Source organism: Carettochelys insculpta, chromosome 9 (genome assembly GCF_033958435.1).
Source record: "Carettochelys insculpta isolate YL-2023 chromosome 9, ASM3395843v1, whole genome shotgun sequence".
Lineage (NCBI taxonomy): Eukaryota > Metazoa > Chordata > Testudines > Carettochelyidae > Carettochelys > Carettochelys insculpta.
Genome location: NC_134145.1, coordinates 33978382 through 33999003, shown reverse-complemented (window position 1 = coordinate 33999003; position 20622 = coordinate 33978382). Strand labels below are relative to the sequence as shown.

The following is a 20622-nucleotide window of genomic DNA, read 5'->3' as shown; positions in this document are numbered from 1 at the left end:
AATGTTTTATGTCAAGTTTGTGTGTTTATTTTAAAATTACAAGTTGAATTTTTTTGTTAAAAGGGCGGTTGGATGATGGTAAAGAGAACGTGCGGGGGCATGAGGGTTTCTCAAAAATCAAAAAGAGGGCATAATGCACAAAAATTTGGAAACTGTTGCCTTACACCAATAAGCAACATATAAATGGCAGAGGGAGAAACACAGACATACAATATTTAAGTGTATGATCAAAACAGTTTGAAAAGGTGTAATGTGCCAAAACTATCTGCCACTCAAGCCATAGTTAATGGACACTTTTTTTTCCCCTTAAACAGGCACCAGCAGAGGTGGGCCTTGATTGCATCATTTGAAGGAGAATGTGTAGAGCCCTGCAAACCCACGTATAGCCACTTGATATCCATGGGCATCTGATGATGTTAATGCAGACGTGTGCAGCTCATTTTGCAGATACATATTTGGATTAAAATGGGATCTAAGAATGCGTCTTCCTTTGTGATTGATTTTAGGGAGGCTTTTGGACATGTGGGATGTTACTTGTTAGCAAGTGAAGCGGATTATACACAACATTACCCCTAATCTTTTGCATCCATATGTGAAACAAATTTTGTGCCCACTAGGGCATTTGTACCACCAATAGAAAAAAAACTAGCTGCGAGCCCTAGGGAGCAAGTGGGAGGCATCTGAATCCCCCTGAGCATCCCCACAAGCACACAATTTACAGGGAATATTGATTACAAACAAACAGAAAGCAACTTTTAACCAGCTCCCTTAAGCTCCTACCACCACACAAACACTCATGAGCTCGTGTTCCTTAAGATAGTTGTGCTAAGACTGGACAGTAGACAAAAATAAAACACCATTCAGAGACAATACATCACTTTTGATCACTTACGAGTTTCTTCAAACACAGATGACTATTCTCCCTCAGAGACAGGGCCTGGCATACAGGAGTTTACACTGGTATATTAAAAAATGCACAGGGAGAAACACAGAGTATAAAGTAAAATGGAATTTCTCTGCCAGCCTACCTACTGCTTCTCAGGAAGGTAGATTACATACTCCAACAAGAGGGCTTCTCCTGTCAGAAAAGTGATGTCTCCACTGAAGTGGCATAGTTGCACTGTTACACCTTTTTAAGTTTAGATGTATCCTAAGTGTGTTAAGTTCTTAAATCTAGACATTTATAACATGCCCTCAGATACAAAAAAAAGTCAGCTTTTCTGGTTTATTTTACCTACGATGGTACATGTAACTGTAGTTTTTAGCACTATCAATACGGAGTTGTCAAGAATACTTTTTGCTGAGGTGCTGAGAACAGGACATAGAGTAAACCCTTGATTTAACAGAGTAATGGGGGGAGGGGTGTCCGCTATTCCCAAAAGTCCGTTAAATGTGAGTGTTTACCGTTCAACCACCCGCACCATGCTCGCCCAGCCGCAGTGCCCCCTCACCCACAACGAAAAAAACTGCCACTGCTTGAGGAACTGTACGGCCTGCAGGAGCCCCATGAACTCCTCCCACCAAGGCTGGGGAAGGTACGCGAGTGCCAGTCTACCCATATATGCACCCCATGCTCACATACAGCTCCCCCATGCTGCGATAGCTGTATGTCTCAACCTTTTTTTTGGGGGAAGGCCGTTTTATGGACCCCAGCAGACTCCAGGAACAGTGGGGGGGGAATCCACTGTTCCTGAAGTCCATTAAATCTGGGTCCATAAAATACAGAGTTTATGGTACCACAGAATGATTCTTTAAGGATAGCCTACTTGTGTCAGATCTCAAGGTATGAAATCTGTCATCTCAAAATAGTTTACCATTAGTAAAGTGTAAACGAAATAGACTGAGAAAAACATTAAACATATTGTCAAGTATCAGAGGGGTAGCCGTGTTAGTCTGGATCTGTAGCAGCAACGAAGGGTCCTGTGGCACCTTATAGACTAACAGAAAAGTTTAGAGCATGAGCTTTCGTGAGTTAACTCACTTCTTCAGATGCATCTGAAGAAGTGAGTTAACTCACGAAAGCTCATGCTCTAAACTTTTCTGTTAGTCTATAAGGTGCCACAGGACCCTTCGTTGCTGCATTAAACATATTGTCAGTTCTGGAGGACCAATCTTACATAGTTAGCAGTACAGAATATTGAAAAAAAAGTGTTCAACTTATGTTCAATTAGAATGAACCAAAAACAGCACAAATATTAGATCTAATGCACAATATTGCTGAAAAAATCTTCCACATGATCATAGAATCATAGGACTGGAAGGGACCTTGAAAGGTCATCAGGACCCCTGCCCTCATGGCAGGACCAAGTACTGGCTAGACTGTCCCTGACAGACACTTATCTACCTGTTCTTAAATATCTCCAGAGATGGAGATTCCACAACCTCCCTAGGCAATTTAATCCAGCGTTTGACCACCTTGACAGTTAGGAACTCTTTCCTAATGGCCAACCTAAACCTCCCTTGCTGCAGTTTAAGTCCATTGCTTCTTGTTCTATTGCTTCTCAGAGGCCAAGGAGAGCAAGTTCTCCCTCCTACTTTTGACACCCTTTTAGATACCTGAAACCTATCATGCACCCCTCAATCTTCTTTTCTCCAAACTAAACAAGCCCAATTCTTTCAGCCTTCTTTCCTTCATAGGTCATGTTCTCTAGACCTTTGATCATTCTTGATCCTCTTTTTCTGGATCCTTTCCAATTTCCCCACATCTTTCTTGAAATGCAGTGCCCAGCACTGAACACAATACTCCAACTGAGGCCTAACCAGCACAGAGACGAGTGGAAGAATGACTTCTCATGTCTTGCTCACAACACTCCTGTTAATGCATCCCAGAATCGTGTTTGCTTTTTTTGTAACAGCGTCACACTAATGAATCATATTTAGCTAGTCACTATAACCCCTAGATCCCTTTCAGCCATACTCCTTCCTAGACAGTCATTTCCCATTCTGTATGTGTGAAACTGATTGTTCCTTCCTAAGGGGAACACTTTGCATTTGTCTTTATTAAACTTCATCCTGTGTACCTCAGACCATTTCTCCAATATGTTCAGATCATTTTGAATTATGACCCTATCCTCCAAAGCAGTTGCAACCCCTCCCAGCTTGTTATCATCTGCAAACATAATAAGCGTACTTTCTATGCCAATATTTAAACTGTTGATGAAGATACTGAACAGAACTGGTCCTAAAACAGACCCCTCCAGAACCCCACTTGTTATACTTTTCCAGCAGGCTTGAGAACCATTAAGAACTACTCTGAGTATGGCTATCCAGCCAGTTATGCACCCACCTTATAGTAGCCTCATCTGAATTGTATTTGCCTACTTTTTTTTTTTTTAAATAAGAATATCATGCAAGACTGCTTCAAATGCCTTAATAAAGTCTAGGTGTACCACATCCACCGCTTCTCCCTTATCCACAAGGCTCATTATCCTATAAAAGAAAGCCATCAGATTGGGTTGACATTTGTTCTTTACAAATCCATGCTGGCTGTTCCCTATCATCTTCTCTCACCTTCCAAGTGTTTGCAAACAATTTTCTTAATTACCTGCTCCATTATCTTTCTTGGCACAGAAGTTAAACTGACTAGTCTGTAGTTTCCTGTGTTGTTCTTATTCACCTTTTTATAGCTGGACACTATATTTGCCTTTTTCCAGTCTTCTGGAATCTCTCCTGTCTCCCATGATTTTCCAAAGATGACAGCTAAAGGCTCAGAAACCTCCATCAGCTTCTTGAGTATTCTAGGATGCATTTCATCAGGCCTTGGTGACTTGGAGACACTTAACTTTTCTAAGTGATTTTTAACTTTTTTTTTTTTTTTTTTTTTTTTAAATCTTCTATACCTACCCCTTTCCCACTAGCATTCACTACATTAGGCATTCCTTCAGACTTCTTCGTGAAGACCAAAACAAAGAATTCATTAAGCATCTCTGCCATTTCCAAGTTTCCTGTTACTGTTTCTCCCTCCTCACTGAGCAACGTGCCTACCCTGTCTTTGGTCTTCCTCTTGCTTCTAATGTATTTATGAAAAGTCTTTTTGCTTCCCTTTATTCCTGTAGCTATTTTGCTAAGCTATGATACTATTTTTAGGTTTTTTAGCTAAAAATATTTAATTATGACCCTTTTATTCAGGGAGACTGCTTTAAATCAAGACAATAAATTGATTTAAACCATAGTTTCAATCACAAAAATAAAACCCTCACTGATTTAAATCAAGTTACCAAAAAGGCTAAAACAGACGGTGCACAGAGTGCATTGAACTCACTCATATTTGTTTTTTCAAAAATAGAGTATAGAATGGGGTTGCCTTGGAAAAGCAAAGTTATGCTGAAGTAAAATAGTAAATAGATGAATGGTATCACCATTATGATCTTTAGCCACGATGTTCCAAAATAAGGAGTATGTATTATATAAGAAAATAATACTCAGTAGCAACTGGCACCTCTAAATTTCTCTTACTGAAGCTTTCTGTACTGCATACTCAGGTGACACGTTCTAAACCTTGTTAAATGAGGTTATGTCTACACTAGGAAATTAGGTCAAATTTCTTAAGATCAATTTTGTAGCACTCAATTCTGTGAAGTTGAGGGTACATGTCCACATTGGCACATGAAGTTGACAGAATGTGTCCCCATTAGGGTTTCCAGCTTTGACTTTGTCAGCAATGCACTGTGGGCACCTATCCCATAGTTCCTGCTGCACTTTTGCATTGTGGGTTTTTGTCCATGTCTGATGGGACAAAAAAGTGCCTTGGGTGGTTCTGCGTGTGTGTTGTCAGCATCCCATGGTACACTTGTCTCCTTCCAGTCCTTTTATAAAGCAATGGAAAAAAAACCATTTGAGGCCTTTTTTCATACCCATGCAGCTATCATTGCAAAGCTAGCATGGAAGCCACACAGCTTCAAGCTGTTGTGACAAGTATTATGAGTACCTCACACATTGTGCTGCAGTATGCACAGAGCTTGAGCACCCTTCAGGGGAATTAAGGCTCTGAGGAGAACCCAGACATAGGTGAACGTGAAACACTGAAGAGGAGGAACAGGGAGATACTGGCTGCACTCAATACTCTATACATAGCAGAGCATCACTTCTGGTGCTGTGAAACAAGCTCAGACTGGTTAGACTGCATTTTTCTGTGGGTATGAGATGATCAGCAGCGGCTACACCACTTTTGCAGGCGTGAGGCTACTTTCACAAAATTTTGTGAATGGCTTTCCCCTGCCCTGAGGTGCTGCTATATCAAAACGAGACCTGCTGACACTGCAGAAGCCTGTGGCAATAGCTCTATGGAAACCTGCAATGCCACTGATCAGTGGGCAAATATACAATGGGGGCTGCTGTCATCCAGGTAACCAAGGCAATCAATACTCTTCTGCTACAAAGGACAATGACTGGGAAACATGCAGGACATGGTGGATCATCTTGCCACGATGGGCTTCTATAACTGCGGCAGGGTAAAAGAGGGAATACACATCCTTTTCGTGACACCAGACCATGTTACCACAGACTACATAAACCCCAAGGAGTTGCAGGCTCTGGTGGCTCCCAAGGGTTGTTTCACCAACATTAGTAGGGGATGATTGGGAAAGGTGCATGATACACACATCTTTAGGAACTCTGGTCTGCTTACAAAGCTGCAGAATGGAACTTTCTTCCCAGACCAGAAAAATCTACACAAATGGAAATGCCAATAGAGATTCTGGATTATCTGGTTTACTCATGCTCCCTTAGCTCATGAAGCCATACACAGAGAGCCTGGACCGCAGTACAGAACAGTTCAACTACAGGCTGAGCAAGTGCAAAATGGTAGTAGAATGTACATTTGGCCATTTAAAAGCCACATGCGGGAAACTACTGACTTGGTTGGACCTTAGCAAAGGCAACATTCTCCTTGCGGTGGGAGCATGCTGTGCACTTCATAATTTATGTAAAAGCATGCAGGAAAATTTCAAGGGAGGTTGAAGGAGAGAAGCAGATCACTGACCAGTCAGACACTAGGGTAATAAGGAGAATACAGCAACGGGCACTGCTAAATCAGAGACTTTGAAAAACAGCTTTATGAATGACCAGACAGCAACATGCCAGTCATGTCTGTTGCTCTTAAGGAGGTCCCCCCACAATGATGTGTGCTTGTAAACCCTCCTGCCCCCAAGCAGAGACAGTGGTTTAACTATTTTTATTCAGAGGAAACTAATGTAGTTCATGGCTGGGACTTCAGGCACGGGTAAGCAAGGGCATTTTGCCATCACAGGTGAAGGAATGTTAGCCTTCTACTCTTAGAAGCATCCCTGGAAGTAGAATGCAAGGTTGCTTTGACTCTCCCCCACCATCCCACCCTCGCATTCTGGGGTGAGGCTAGGGAAACATGGTGAAGAGGGCATGTAGTTCAGCAGGGGTTGCAGTGAGGGTCTGCACTCCTGCACACAGGACCTGTTTGCTGCCTCATCTCTTCTAGGGTCTGGACTTCATGTTCTCTCAGTAGTCTCCTCACAATCAGCCTGCTTCCAGCATGGTTCTCCTCTACACATTTAACTGTGACCCAGCCATGCAGATGGCTCTCTTGTGTTCTATGCTCATCTTCCTGTGTTCATTTTCTCCTTCAGATCATGCCAATCTAACAGCTGAGGGGGTATGAGCGGTGATCGAACAGCCTGCTGTTGAGCACACTGCAACAAAACATAAGTGAAGGCCGGACATTAAGGAGATCTCATCTACAGAGATGTAAGTTTTACAACATAAAGACATCTCCTGAAAAAAATACCTTAGTGGAACACAATAGGGATGTGTTGCATGCCAGGGCAAATTTTGCCTTTTAAGTGTCCTCTTTCCAGCAAGTACTACACAGAGATCTTAAGGGACCTGCTTGACTCAGCTGGCTTCCAGTCATGGTAAGCCACAGACTGGGGCATGCTTTCAAGCCTGTGATTACAAAAGCAGTTTCTGCAGCTGTGCACTCTGCAAGCAGGTGGGCGGGGGGCAACACTAAGGGCTACAGCAGTCTCTGTGTGCTTCTCTTCCCCACTTTGCCAGGGCATTGAGCCTTTCCCTCCCCACGGGGGCATAGGGAAAGGAAGGGAGGTGAAGGGTGGGCAGGCATGCCAGTGCGGCTTTTGCTATCAGGGCTGCATCTCTCATGTTTGCCATGTGCTCCTCTCTCCCTTGGCTGAAACAGTGAAAGTTTCCTTCTCTCCCTTCCCCAAGCTCCACTGGGAAGGGAGAGTGTTCCAGACATAGCAGAGCAGCTTGTGCTATCACAATAGCTTAATGCTCCTTCCCCTGCTTCCTCTACATTGCAAAGAGAGGTATCAACCTGCTTCAAATAAACATTAAGAAACGAATGCTGACAATGTGAGCAGAAGGCTGGTCAATATACTGCACTGCTCTGTTGTGCTAGGAAACCAGATAACTTACTGGTAGCTTGGCATGGAAAGGTGTCCTATGGAGGTGGTCAGAATAAGGCAAGCCTCCCCAAAAACCTTGGGAGAAGTACTGAAGTGTACCTGTGAGAGCTTGACGAAGATGGGTAAGGAGAATCCGCACACTGTTTCCAGATGCATTAACAAGTTGTTCTAGGAGCCCCAGGCCATGTAGAAACATCATCCACCAGAGATCACGCCCAATTGCCTTAAGTCACTTGTAACATGATTAAACATGAGAACTCACTAGTGCCCTCCCTGCCATCAGGGTCTGGCTGTGAAATGGCCTGGGAGGAAGGGAATGAAATCCAAAAGGTCTAAGAGTTCCTGGCTGTTGGTGAAATCAGTCGCTCCATTTGCCTGCTGACCACTGCGAACCTCCTCACCTATATCCTCCTTGCTGTTGACAGACACTTCCTGAGCAATCTCTTCAGCAGTATCTACTGATTGTTTGGGGTTACTGGCTGCCCCCCCGCCCCCAGAACCCTATGCAGACGTTCATGGAAGCAGCATGTTTGCAGCAATGACCCAGAAAGTGTTTGCTTCTTTTGTCTTCTGGTAAGCCTACCTGAGCTCCTTTATTTTCACATGGCACCATTGGGTATCCCTGATGTCTACTTTTTCCACCATGCCCTGCAAGATCTTGGCACAGACGTCTGCATTTCTTTTGCTGTTTCATAGTTTTGCCAGCACAGATTCATTCCCCACCACCATAGTTAGGTTCTAGGATTTCCTGCTTCCTGCATGCTGGAGCTCATCTGCAACCCTGGGAATTCACAGCCAGATGTGCACCTGAGGTGTTCTGCCTGTTCCGCTCACCAGGCTGGCCAAATAGGAAATTAATTCAAACTTTCCTGGGCCATTTCCTGAACACCTGGAGAGCAGCGGAGCTGAAAACGCTTGCCAGAGTCATCACATGGGAGTACGGTAGGACACCTCTAGGGAGGCTGAAAACCTGGAATTTCAAAGCTCCATCTGCACCACCCTTGAAGTCAACCATGCAAGGTCTATTTTGGGGTGTCTCCTTGTGGAAAGCACGCGTACAAAAGTTGACTTTGGGAGCCCTTAAAATTTAGGAGCCCATTGGCAGACTGGACCCTGCAGTGTGGGCTGAGTTCTTAGAAATTCAACCTAAATTCAACTTAATCTACTAGCATATACTAAGCGTAAATTAACCAAGCCACAAGGATTAGCTAACAAACTTCTCTCTCGCAACATCCACACAGAACACAGCTTGGAAATTTACTTGTCAAATAACATATATACTAAAAGACAGTCTTAAAGAATGATGCATTGCAAAGCAAGGCATTTACATTACTAACCAGTTGATCTACTCCACTTTACCCACAAAATTTTCTCTCAATAAGCTATTTTCCTTATGAGGTTGCATTCTTGCAGTTGCTCCCTGCAACCATTTCTTACGCTTCTCACATCTTCCCGTTTACTCAGGGAACAAATTTCTTCAAAAGATTCTCTGATAGGGCCTGTCTCATGCCCAGAAGCCATGACAGCGTCTCTGTGGCTAAAGGGTGGGAGGGTATAAAATGATGTGTGAACTGATAAATGTCTTCCCTATTTCTTTCTTGTCTACTCCACTGTCCCCTTCCATCCTGCCACCATCCTTTCCTACATATTGGCTACATCTACACTTAAGAAAAAAAATTTCAAAATGGCTATCTTAATGGCCAAATCGAAGAATACTAATGAGGCGCTGAAATGAATATTCAGCACCTCATTATCATGCCGCTGACCACTGCACTTTAAAAGTGCCACATTTTGTTTGTGCGTGGCTCATCTGCACAGATGTCCTTTTTGAAAGGACCCTGCAAACATCAAAATCCCCTTATTCCTACCAACTGAATCTTTTGAAGAAATTTGTTGCCTGGGTAAAAGAGAAAATTTGAGAAGTGGTTCTTATCAGCTGATAGGAATAAGGGGATTTCCAGGTTTGCAGAGTCCTTTCAAAAAAGACACCTCTGTAGACAAGCCATGCATGAGCAAAAGGTGGCACTTATGAAGTGCTGCAGCTGGTGACATGCTAATGAGGTGCTGAATATTCATTTCAATACCTCATTAGTATTCTTCAATTTGGCGATTAGCAATGGTTATTTTGAAGTTTTTTTTCTAAGTCTAGACACGCCCATTATCTCTCTGTCTTTAAGAGAAGTTTCTTTTCTAACTCCTCTGCCGTGCTTGGCCAAGGCTCATGGCCACATAAGCACAGAACAAAAACAATCATATCCAGCTCATGTCTTTCTTTGCACGTTACTTTTTAGTCTGATGAGAAACAGAAATTGAAAGCCCAGAACTTTTCAGAAGCAAGAGACAGTAATTAGGCTGGACAGACTAGAGCCATTAATTCGTTTTATGAAACTGTTTTTAATTAAGAAATCTAGTATGTTGATGATTTAAAAAAAAAATCAACTTGTTTAAATTTTAAAAATCCAAATACTTTTTAAAAAAATCTATTTTTATCTACTGTTTTAATCTGATAGCCTTTCTGCCAAAGAACTGCAAGAGGCTAGACTCTTCGAGTTCTTATGCTAGATTGTAAAAGGTAGAGGATATTTTAAGTATAGGACAAAGACAAAAATTGGCCAAATCAGCTTTATAAAAATTTGGCTTTTTTGAACATTAAATGTACAGTAAGGTGGACTTTGATTGGTAACATCTATAACTGGTTTTGCAGTGTAAAACTATTTGTTTTATTTTTGGAGATAATCCCTCTTACTTCTGCTGTATTACTAATTATGCAATCAATGTTCTTCTGATTTTCTTACATAGTAAACACCCACTATACACAATTTCAACTCGTGCTTAACTTTCATTAATGCGAGTCAAAACCCTGGGGTCCCCAGGGGCTGGGGGGAGCGCAGCTCCTCCACCAGCTCCCCACTCCAGTCGCCAGCCCCTCCAGCTGGAGGAAGCTAGGGAGAAGCTGTTCTGCCTCAGCTGTCTGCCCACCCAGCTTCCCCAGCTGGGGGACAGACAGCCACCCTACTGTGGCCTCTCCAGGGCTCCTGCCCCTGTGGGAGCCAAGAAATTGACCAGTGCTGATTAGTTTCCTGGCTCCCACCAGCAGAGGAGAGCCAGGATGCCACCTGGCTGCATGCCACTGGGGGAGCCAGGACACTGACCAGTGCTGGTGCGCTGGTCAGTTTCCCTACTCCTGCAAACCCAGGGGAGCCTGGAGCCAGGCTAATGCCTGGTTCCTGACCACCCCCCCCAACTTGCACAAAATTTTAGTTACGCAAGGCTGCCCAGGAATGCAACCCTAGTGTAAATTGGGCATCTACTGTACTGATAAACGGCTGTCACTATTGCTTTCTGTAAATTTTTAAAAGTGTTAGATAGTTCAAGAGACTACTGTAAGCCAATGGACTGAGTATCTCACAAATCTATTCTTTAAGCCTTCACACACTCATTTCAGTGATAATATTCATTCTACTTTTAAACATTAAAGTTTGCCTCACTCCTAATTGTAATCAGAAGTGAGCATCATGCCATATGCTATCCCACAAAAAGATTATTAAAAAAAATTTTTGGAAAAAAATCTCTGCGGTCATTTTTACTCCGAGTTCCTCTTTCCTCTGGTTAGACACTTGGTAGAAACCTTGACCACCCACAGAACATTTTTTATTTATTCATACTGCTTTTCCAATAGGTTTATCCCATCAAAGCACAACTCATCCACATTATTCAGCCCCTCTAAGCTCCAGAACACCCCCTCCAAGCTAGGGTTGCCATATTTTTGGAAAACTTAGGTAGGACAGGCAACCCTATCTGCAGGATCTCTAGCCAGGGCTGCCCGTCCTGCATAAGATTTCCAAAAACCTGGGGCAGCGGGTGGGGACCTGGGCAGCCCTGCAGCTGGGAGCCTAGCTGGGGCATGGAGGGGAACCCCCTGCAGCTTAAAGACGGCTGGGGTGCTTAGCCCTAACTGGCAGTGCCAGCTGTTGGACTCTGGATGGAGGGAGCCCCTGAAGCCCCGTGGCTTGAAGCCAGCTAGGGCACTGAGCCCTGGCTGGCACCACCAGATGCAGGACCCCTGGCTGGGTTGTGGGGGGAACCCCTGCAGCCCCGTGGCTTGAAGCAGGCTGAGGTGCTTAAGTCTGCGCCAGCAGCGGGATCCCAACAGTGGACATCACAGCAGTGCGGCAAGAGCTGGCTGAGGTATGGAGCCCTGACCAGGTTTCAGCACCCTCCACCCCCACATCTACACGCTTAAACCTGTCTTAGCCCCCCCCAACCCCATCAACTTCACAGAGGAGTACCAAGCTGCCACTGCTGACCCCCCACTGCCCCTTCATTGGGCCACCTCCACCTCTGTCCAGCTCCCCCCCTGCAGCCCTCCTACTCCCTTCCCCCACCTGCAATAGGAAGACTCAATTTAATTAAACTAGTTCCATTTCAGCATCCGAGGGCAGGGACCAGGAGCTGTGTATTCAAGTGACTGCAAACGGCTCCTTAAGAGTCCAGCCAGCAACCCTTAGAAAAATCTAATCATGACCCATGTTGGGGTCCCAACCCACAGGCTGGGAATCCCTGCATTAGACTTTCTTAGCTTGTGTTCATATTCTCTGAAGATTTTCAAATCGCTAAAATTAAATTATAGAATTATGGAAGATTTAGTGTCATTTCTTATGAAAGGTACACAAAGATTCATAAAATTCTCTAAAGGCTTATCACAGAATGTTGGACTGGTCTCCATGAATCTATTACTAGAACAGTAACATTATACATTCACTTGGGATTGTGTGTGTGTCTTTTTATATATACATGTTATAGTATATATTATATACACATGCCCATAAACAGACGATAGAAGAAACAGGAAAAAGTAAGACAACATTAATAAATCTCACTTTATTTGTTTTCGCTTCCTAGATCCTTTGCCTGAAATGTTTTTAGTGTGCTGTCTCCTTGGGTTAAGAACAACCTTTTGTGTTTGTGCAGTATCTAGCACCTTGTAAGTAATGCCAGATCCAAATACTTCAAGGTGGACAAGTACATCCAGGTGGCTTCCTAAGGTCCAAGGCACTTTATGCTATTCAAGCTGTATTGCAAATGCATAACCTTATACCTGTAAAACTTGAAGTCTACCTTCCAACTCTTAAAGTCCATAAAGAGAACTCAGTCTTCATTTCCTCATAGGCCATCCTAAAACAGGATTGACCTTTAAAAAGAGCAATTTATCTTATCTAAGTTTCTTTCTCTGACATAATCTACAGTTAAGAAGCAGAAGAAAAAGAGATCTTTAAAGCCACTTAACACTAAAAATGTGCCAGAGCTGACTGAGAAAAAAAATCCATCATTAATTTTCTTCCCTCAAGGTTAAGTTCAACCTCCCTGACAAATACCACCAGTACATTTAACAGGATGATCTGTTTCTGAATTGATGCTGTCAGCTTGAAATCTAGCTCTTTTCAAAATGTTAAAGTAGTTTCAGGTATTACACTGCCTCAGGGACCCTCTAGCATTATTTGGGGCTTTACAATCTTTCTCCTGGCTTTTTAAGAAATGTTTTTTTCCTCCCTTCCCTAGAGGGAGGCACATACAAACAAGGCAAAAAAAAAAAAAAAAACCAGCTACCTAAGGAAGTCAGTGATACACACAGAGGTAAGTATGTAAACAAATTAAAAGTTTAATCTTAACTATTATATAATAAAGTGGTACTTTTAATGTTACCAAAAAAAAAAAAAGCCACCAGACTTAGTGTGATTAAGATACTCCTTAAAGCCACTCTCAGATATACCCAAAATGTTATCACCTTCCTCCTCAAATGTCTCCCAAGAATATGGATGCCCACACTTCAATAGCAAATGCTACTAACAGCCAAATGCTATTTATTATTCTTCTCTCACACACATTGCCTTCTCCCCAGCCCTGCCCCCCCCCAGCTCCTTATCCAGAGCAAACTGAAAGGAACTTAATATTTCTATTATAAAAGTGAAAATCATGTACAAAGAAGCATATACCCTCAAAATGGAAGAAACATTTTAGAGGAAAACACCATAGCCTAGCTCTGCCAAACCCACACGGCCACACAAAATGTCACAACAACATTAAAGCTCTTTCAGGAACAGTCTTAATAAGGGTTCACATCTCACAAGCTTGCAGCTCCTTACAGATATTCCCCCTCCCCCTTTCACTGCCTCCTTCTGCTCATTTCCCTTTCTTTCGCTCTCAATCTCTTTGTTTCGCCTTATTCTCTCTCTCCACTTCTCTTTTCATACAAACTGAAATGATGTCAACTTATCTTATATTCTAATATTGCATTACTCATGCTTTTTTAACCATTCATCTTTAACAAATGCTTTTTAACTGAACTGTAACTTGAAATCTGTTTTAAACTTAAATATTTCTGCCAACATTTTCATTTACTGTAGTTACAAGTAATATACATTAAAAGAAACTATTCTCCCTATTACTTTGGTGCTTCTGACATTTTTTGTCTAGTACCATCATAATTTCCCCCCCTGCACACTCTACACTGTTTACAGTAGTACATCATTCTTGTTTTAAATATATTGCTAACATGCTTCAACATTTTTAAATTTATAAACAAGGAGAAACTCTCAGAATTCATGGGATACATAGCGGCCTACAGAAATAATGGTGTAGGTTATCATTTTATATAGTCTCGTTCATTCAAATTATATCGAAAATGCTTCAAGTGGGTACATGTAACGCCAATCCCTTAAAATGTTGCCAAATGGACAGTGGTCTCCATTTGAAAAAATAAAGCATTTTATTACTACCTATTAAAATCAAGGAAAACAATCCATTTCCTTCTGTGATTCAAGTGCTAAGAAAAAGGGTATTGCAAATGCTTTATAATTATGCTAAGGCACTCCAACCTCGACAGTTTTGAGAAAGAAACATCTAAAAAGTTTCTCAGCACAGCACAACCTATTACATTTGTTGTAATTAGTCCATTTGAGATGAAATGTGCTACTGTAAAAGATACATATACAGAAAATTTAGCCCTTCAAATACAACTACCCCCTCCCTTTGTGTTGCTTTTTCTTCTTATACTTTAAATGCTTTGTCGATAGTCATACACGGCTGTCCAAGGCCACAGTCTGAATAGCCAGCAACACCCCAACACCCAGATTCCCTCCCGGACCCCCAAGATGGGGAGATGACTCTATTCCTGTTCTCCCCTTTGTCTAGTCTCCACAGGGGACTTGCAAATCCCCTTTTTACCGGTGTGTAATAGTCAGTCTCGGAGAGGCTGTTATTTCTGAAGTCGTCTTCCCCCCCCCACCCCAAGAGCAGACGTGCCCACAATGAGTACAGCGCCGGGGGAAGAGTGGCTGAAGCGGTGGGGTCCCAGCCCCTAGCCTGGGGCCCGACTCCCCCTCCCCTTTGGGGAAGCCCCCTGTGGGGGAACGGCGGGGGAAGCAGCCCTAGCGACCCACCAACCCCAGCATGGGCGGGCGCCCCCACCGCCGAGAGCCCGGCCTCCCTCACCTCATTCGGTCTCTCCAGTGGTGCCAACCGCCTCATGCAGGGAAATCAGCGGGCTCAGCCCCCTCCCCACGCAGCCCCTCTGCGGCCGAGCCCTCGGTGCACAGCGCCTGACACAGCCCACGCCGGGCGCAGAGCGGGAGAGGGTCAGAGCCGCTTCACACACTGCCCGGCTCCGCCGCAGCCGTTCGCCATTTTTGTTTCCCGCGGAGGAGAAGCTGGTGCATTGTGGGAAAAAACAAAGCACCTCACCCCCCGCCCTGCCTGGGCCGCGCGGCCCTCGCCAGGCAGGGGGCGGGGGAGGAGGTCTAGCGACCGCGGAAGGACACTTATCGCAGACTGCCTTTCCCGCCGCTGAACAAAGAGGAACTACTTTAGACGTCACTTTAGACGTGATTGCGGCGAGTCACTGTGAATCACTCCTCCCTCGCGGAACTAGTTCCAGCAGAGCGGCTAGGGGCTCTTCGTTTTCCAGGCTTACCTATTGTTCCCTTGCTTCAGTCACACCTCTGGGGGGAGGGGTCGCAGGCCTCCCTCCGCACACCGCTGGTCGCCGTCACAGTACCCCCTAACTGCTGACCCTTCCCCACGCAGCCAGTTCCCCCGTCCGGGAGCGCTCTGCGACGCAATACGGGGCTATAGGGATGCCCCAAGGTCACCTAGTCCTGTCCCCTGCTGAGGCAGCATCGAGCACGTGTAGATGGTGCAGGGGTGTCCTGTCCTGTCCTGTCTTGTCCTGGGACTCCTGGTGCTTAGCTAGATAGGATCCCAGTTCTCCCCTTTCCCCCTCAGAACGGCCTGGCCTGCAGGTTCAGACATGAATGTGGAAGGCCTCACAAACAGATCAAAGAAGCAGATCAGACTTCCTAGCCAGGGTATAACCTCAGTCCCAGGAGTTGCCCACAGATATCTGGTTCTTGTGCTTCAGTGCTGGAGGCCTTATCCTTTAAGTAGCCCTAGCTTGAAATAAGGGACAGTAGAACCCTGAGATACACTCACTCAAGTTGTGCAAATCTCAGGGCAAGGTGACCGAGTTGGGGGGAGCCTGGCTCTGGGCTGCCCATCACTTGGGAACCAGGAAACTGACCGACTTGGGCAGTGAGTGAGCCAGGTGCCAGCTCCTCACCACTCACAGGAGCTGCTGCTCTGGTCAGTTTCCACACTCCTGTGGGTAGCAGCCAAAAGCCTGACTTTCAGCTGCCACCACTGACAAAAGCAGCTGCCAGCACTGACAGGAGCAGGTAAACTTCTGTCAGAGGCAGCAGACTTCCCTGCTCCTGTGGGGGTGGCAAGAGTCAGGCTGCCACCCCTGACAGGAGCATTTTCCCTCCTCAAACCCTACACTATCAGCACACCTAATGGTCTCCCAGATACCACTGACTTCCTGAGGAAACTACAGAAATTCAGAAACCTTCCTGACAACACCATCCTTGCCACCATGGATGTAGAAGCTCTCTACACCAATCTTCAACAGGAAGATGGACTACAAGTGTAATGTGACAGACCCAGGTTGCTGGCACCAGGGATTGAGCCTGTGATCATAGGGGCTAAAGCCCTATGCTCTACCCCATGAGCTGAAGACCAGCTGGCTCTCAGCCAAGGCTGTAGAGCAGAGACTTCACTTGCTCTGGTGTGAGGTCTCAGTGCTTCTGGGTACTACACAAACAATTAAGAACACTATCCCTGATGTTACCATGGCAAATCTGGTGGCTGACCTGTGTAACTTTGTTCTCACCCACAATTATTTCCAATTTAGGAGCAACTTATACCTCCAGATAAGCAGCACTGCTATGGGCACCTGCATGGCCCCACAGTATGCTAATATTTTTACAGTAACAGAGAGGTAGCCATGCTAGTCTATATATTATCAAAACAAAAAAGCAGTCCAGTAGCACTTTAAAGACTAACTATTTAGTTAGACTGCTTTTTTGTTTTGAAAACATTTATATGGCTGACTGAGAACATTTCCTCAGCTCTTGTCCCCTATTACCCCTCATTTACTTACACTACATCAATGACATCTTTATCATTTGGACTCATGTTAAAGACACTCTGGAAGACTTCGACAGAGATTTTAACATCCAGCAACCCACCATCAATCTCAGTCTTGACCATTCCGCACAAGAGATCCATTTCCTGGACACCAGAGTACAAATCACTGATGGCCAGATCAATACCACTCTCTACCAGAAACCCAGTGACTGTTACACTTAACTGCATGCCTCCAACTTCCATCCAATACACACCACACAATCCATCGTTTATACTCAAGTCCTTAGATACAATCACATCTGCCCTGCTCCTACTGACAGAGACCAAAATTTCAAGATTCTACCAAGCATTTGTAAAACTTAATGACTCACCAGGAGAAGTTTAAAAAAAAAACAGATTGATAGGGCCAGATGAATACCCAGAAACCAACTACTTAAAGATAGGCCTAGAGAAGGTGAATAACAGAACACAATTTGTAACTTGTGAATAACACAACACTTATAGCCCCAGCTCAAATCCCTGCAGCGTATCATCAACAACCTAAAACCTATATTGGAACATGATGCTACAGTCTGAGAAGGTGTAGATGACAGGTCTGTTCCTTCCTACCGACAGCCATCTAATCTCAGGAAAATTCTCACTAGCAACCACAGGCCATACCACAGTAGTACTAGTACTGGAAGTTTTCTTTACAACAAATCCTGTTGCCAACTTTGTTCACATATTTTTTTCTGGCCATACCATCACTGGACCTAACCACGTTAATTACAGAATTAGGGGCTCATTCTCCTGTGCCTCAACAAATGTGATACACACCATCACGTGCCAGCAATGTCCCTCTGCTACATATATTGGACAAACTGGACAAACACTTTCCCAAAGAATGAATGGATACATAGCAGACATTAAGAATCAGAATACACACAAACCTGTCAGTGAGCATTTCAGTGGAGTGGGCCATACTGTTAAAGACCTAAGAATATGCATCTTACAACAAAGAGGCTCTAACAGCAGATTACAAAGGGAAATGAGTGAACTGCAGTTTATGCTCAAATTTGATACATTGAGGCTTGGCCTTAATAGAGATAGCAATTACCTCATGTATTACAAAGACAGCTTCCCACTCTTTGATATTTGTAAGGATCTCAGGCAGGACACTTAGTATTTTGCTCACCTGCTCCTCACCTTTCACCCCACCACCCCCTTTCAGTCCTATGTAGCTGATTTTTCATTTTTTTATTTCAGTTTTTTTCAGATCTGTTTTATAAAACTGTCAGTGCTGTACACGTATCTCCAGATCTGAAGAAGTGGGTCTGCCCCATGAAAGTTCATCACCTAATAAAATATTTTGTTAGTCTTTAAGGAGCTACATGACTGCTTGTTTTTTCAGTTATCTAGAACAGAGATTGGGGTGAGATTCTGAGCTTTAGATAACCTTTGCCCATTTCCAGTACTGTGCTGCTCTGAGGGCGAGAGCTACTCCAGCATAATTTGTACAGTGCTGGGGTGAAACATTAGTTACAACAGCATCATGCGCTACAGCACTGCTAAAAAGCTCCATTGTCCTGCATGATCTGACCCCATTATTCAATATGCTCATCATACCTCCAGCATTCCTCTACACCAGCCTTTGCAATGCAGCTGATGGATCCCTTGTGCAGCATCTATACTAGGGGAACTTCTCTCCTTGTCAGTTATGAAGTTTTTAAGGTCTTTTAACAGGGTCTTACTTCATTCAATGACAGAGCCTAATACAGCTATTTTTTTCTTCCTCTTCTATGGGGAAACAGAACCATCACAGTGATGTTTTCTAATTACTCCCTCCTCCTGGGGACTGGTTTATTAACCTAAAAATAAGTAAGGGAAAGCCAATGTGTGACATCCCTCATCTTGCACACTTAATTTTCTGGGGGAGGCAATTTTTCTTCTTTTTTTCCTGCCCCTCATTGGAAGTTGCTTCAGTCAGGTCTTTCCCTCTGGCTGGTAAGATAAACTTCTTCTCCAGTCCTTTTTGACTGTGGTTTCACAAAAAAAAAAAAAAAAATCCTCTCTTCCCTCATATCAAACCCAGATCGCTACTAAGCCAAATCAAGATCATACATTATCTCACCTGACTGCTGGAGCAGATTGGGTGTTATAGGAAGCCCAACTCTGGAGCTATCATCATGTAATGCCTGGTCACCTAATCCAAGCACAAGCACAAAACCATCACGTGGGAAGCAAATAACTAGGTACCAGTGAGGCTGAACCCAACTGCCCCAAAGTACTAACTCATGCTATGCCAGGCCGTCTCTCCCCACCCCACCCCTTGAAGTATAAGTACCCTGTTATGAGTAAAGATATTACTAATGTTTAAAGTATCCATTTACACTGTCCACTTCAGCTCTGAGAGCACAAACAACTGAAATAACAAATCTTATAAGTCTATAGTTGGCTGTGAGTAGAACGAGGCTTCCCAACGCTATTGGTACATTCAGTGAAGAGAAATCAACAATAGCACTGAAACTCAATCTATTTCAGAAACCCTTCATGCAGCTGTGACTACTGTAATGTGAGACATGTATAACTAACATGATTTTGAGTGAACAAAAGCCTTTACGTGCTTTCTGACCAGCCAAAGTAATCAAGAAGAGCCACACCTTGGGTATACTCAAACCTCAGGGTTGATAAGTCCTTATACAGTAATAACATATGTCAGGTCTACACACTTGTTATGAATTGTGATTGAACATTTCTGCTTCATTTTCTATTTTTTTTTAGAGTATCAGAAAAATATTTGAATGTACTTACTGTGCTGTGTATTCACTTTCAGAGAGACAGGAATATCTTGATAGAGGTTGTTACCAACTGAAATGTCTCTTTCCGAAACTTTAGTCACACCTATTCCTGTGAAGATACGTAGAGGAGAGATCATGTAGATGATCTGTCATATCAAAATCCATTTTGGGCTTAGTTTAATATCTGCAACTTTTTTCTATGTACTTTAAGAAGTAGACCCGTCTCAGTAAAGCTGTGTCTACACTACAGAGTTCTGTCAACAGAGGTCATTGTTGACAGATATTACTTGACAGAACCTCTGTCTACAGTATACGTCCACATCTAATACAGGCATTCCTGTCAACACCCTCTGTCAACAGAAAGTGGCCACACTTCCCAGCCCTCTGTCAACGGCAGAGCCAAACGGAAGCTTTGTAAGCAGGGCAGCTCAATGAACTGGAAGCCTCTCTGTTGACAGAGCATCTACACTATTTTTTTGACAGAGGCACTATGCCTCATATGGTCAAGACAGAACTCAGTGGGGAAAACTGCTGCATTCTGTCAACAGATTCTCGAAAGGACGGACACATTTATAGTGTGGACACTCCCTAGTTTTGTTGACAGAAGGCCTCTTCTGTTGACAGAACTCTGTAAGGTAGACTTAGCTTAACTGATTTAGCTGAAGCGGGGGCTGACAACAATTAGCTATAAGTGTAGACAAGAACAAACCTGCACTAGTGTTGCCCCCTTAAAGATTTTGAAAGTGATAATCTCTCAAGTTTTGTCTTAACTTATTTTCCCTTCTTTGACTAGTTATTGTTTGTCCATTATACACATCCTGAAAATATGTATTATCCACACTGGGAGGATGTACAATGTCTTGGTTGTCTGTTATATCATATGTACAGAAAACAAGAAAGAAACTTTAACCATGATCATACTTTCACAAAAGCCTCTGTCCATGTCACACTACAGAATGTTATTGACA

At 43.7% G+C, this 20622-nt stretch overlaps 1 protein-coding gene across 1 annotated transcript in view; it reads right to left on the bottom strand.

Annotated features, from left to right (window-relative positions):
- The window catches only part of MTF2 (metal response element binding transcription factor 2), a 52872-nt gene extending 37793 nt beyond the window's left edge, over window positions 1-15079 (bottom strand). Inside the window, exon 1 of the mRNA XM_075002954.1 lies at window positions 14889-15079. Coding sequence (XP_074859055.1) covers window positions 14889-14893 — 5 coding nt within the window. The 5' untranslated portion in view covers window positions 14894-15079. The remainder of the gene's footprint in view (window positions 1-14888) is intronic.
- Window positions 15080-20622: the final 5543 nt, after the last annotated feature.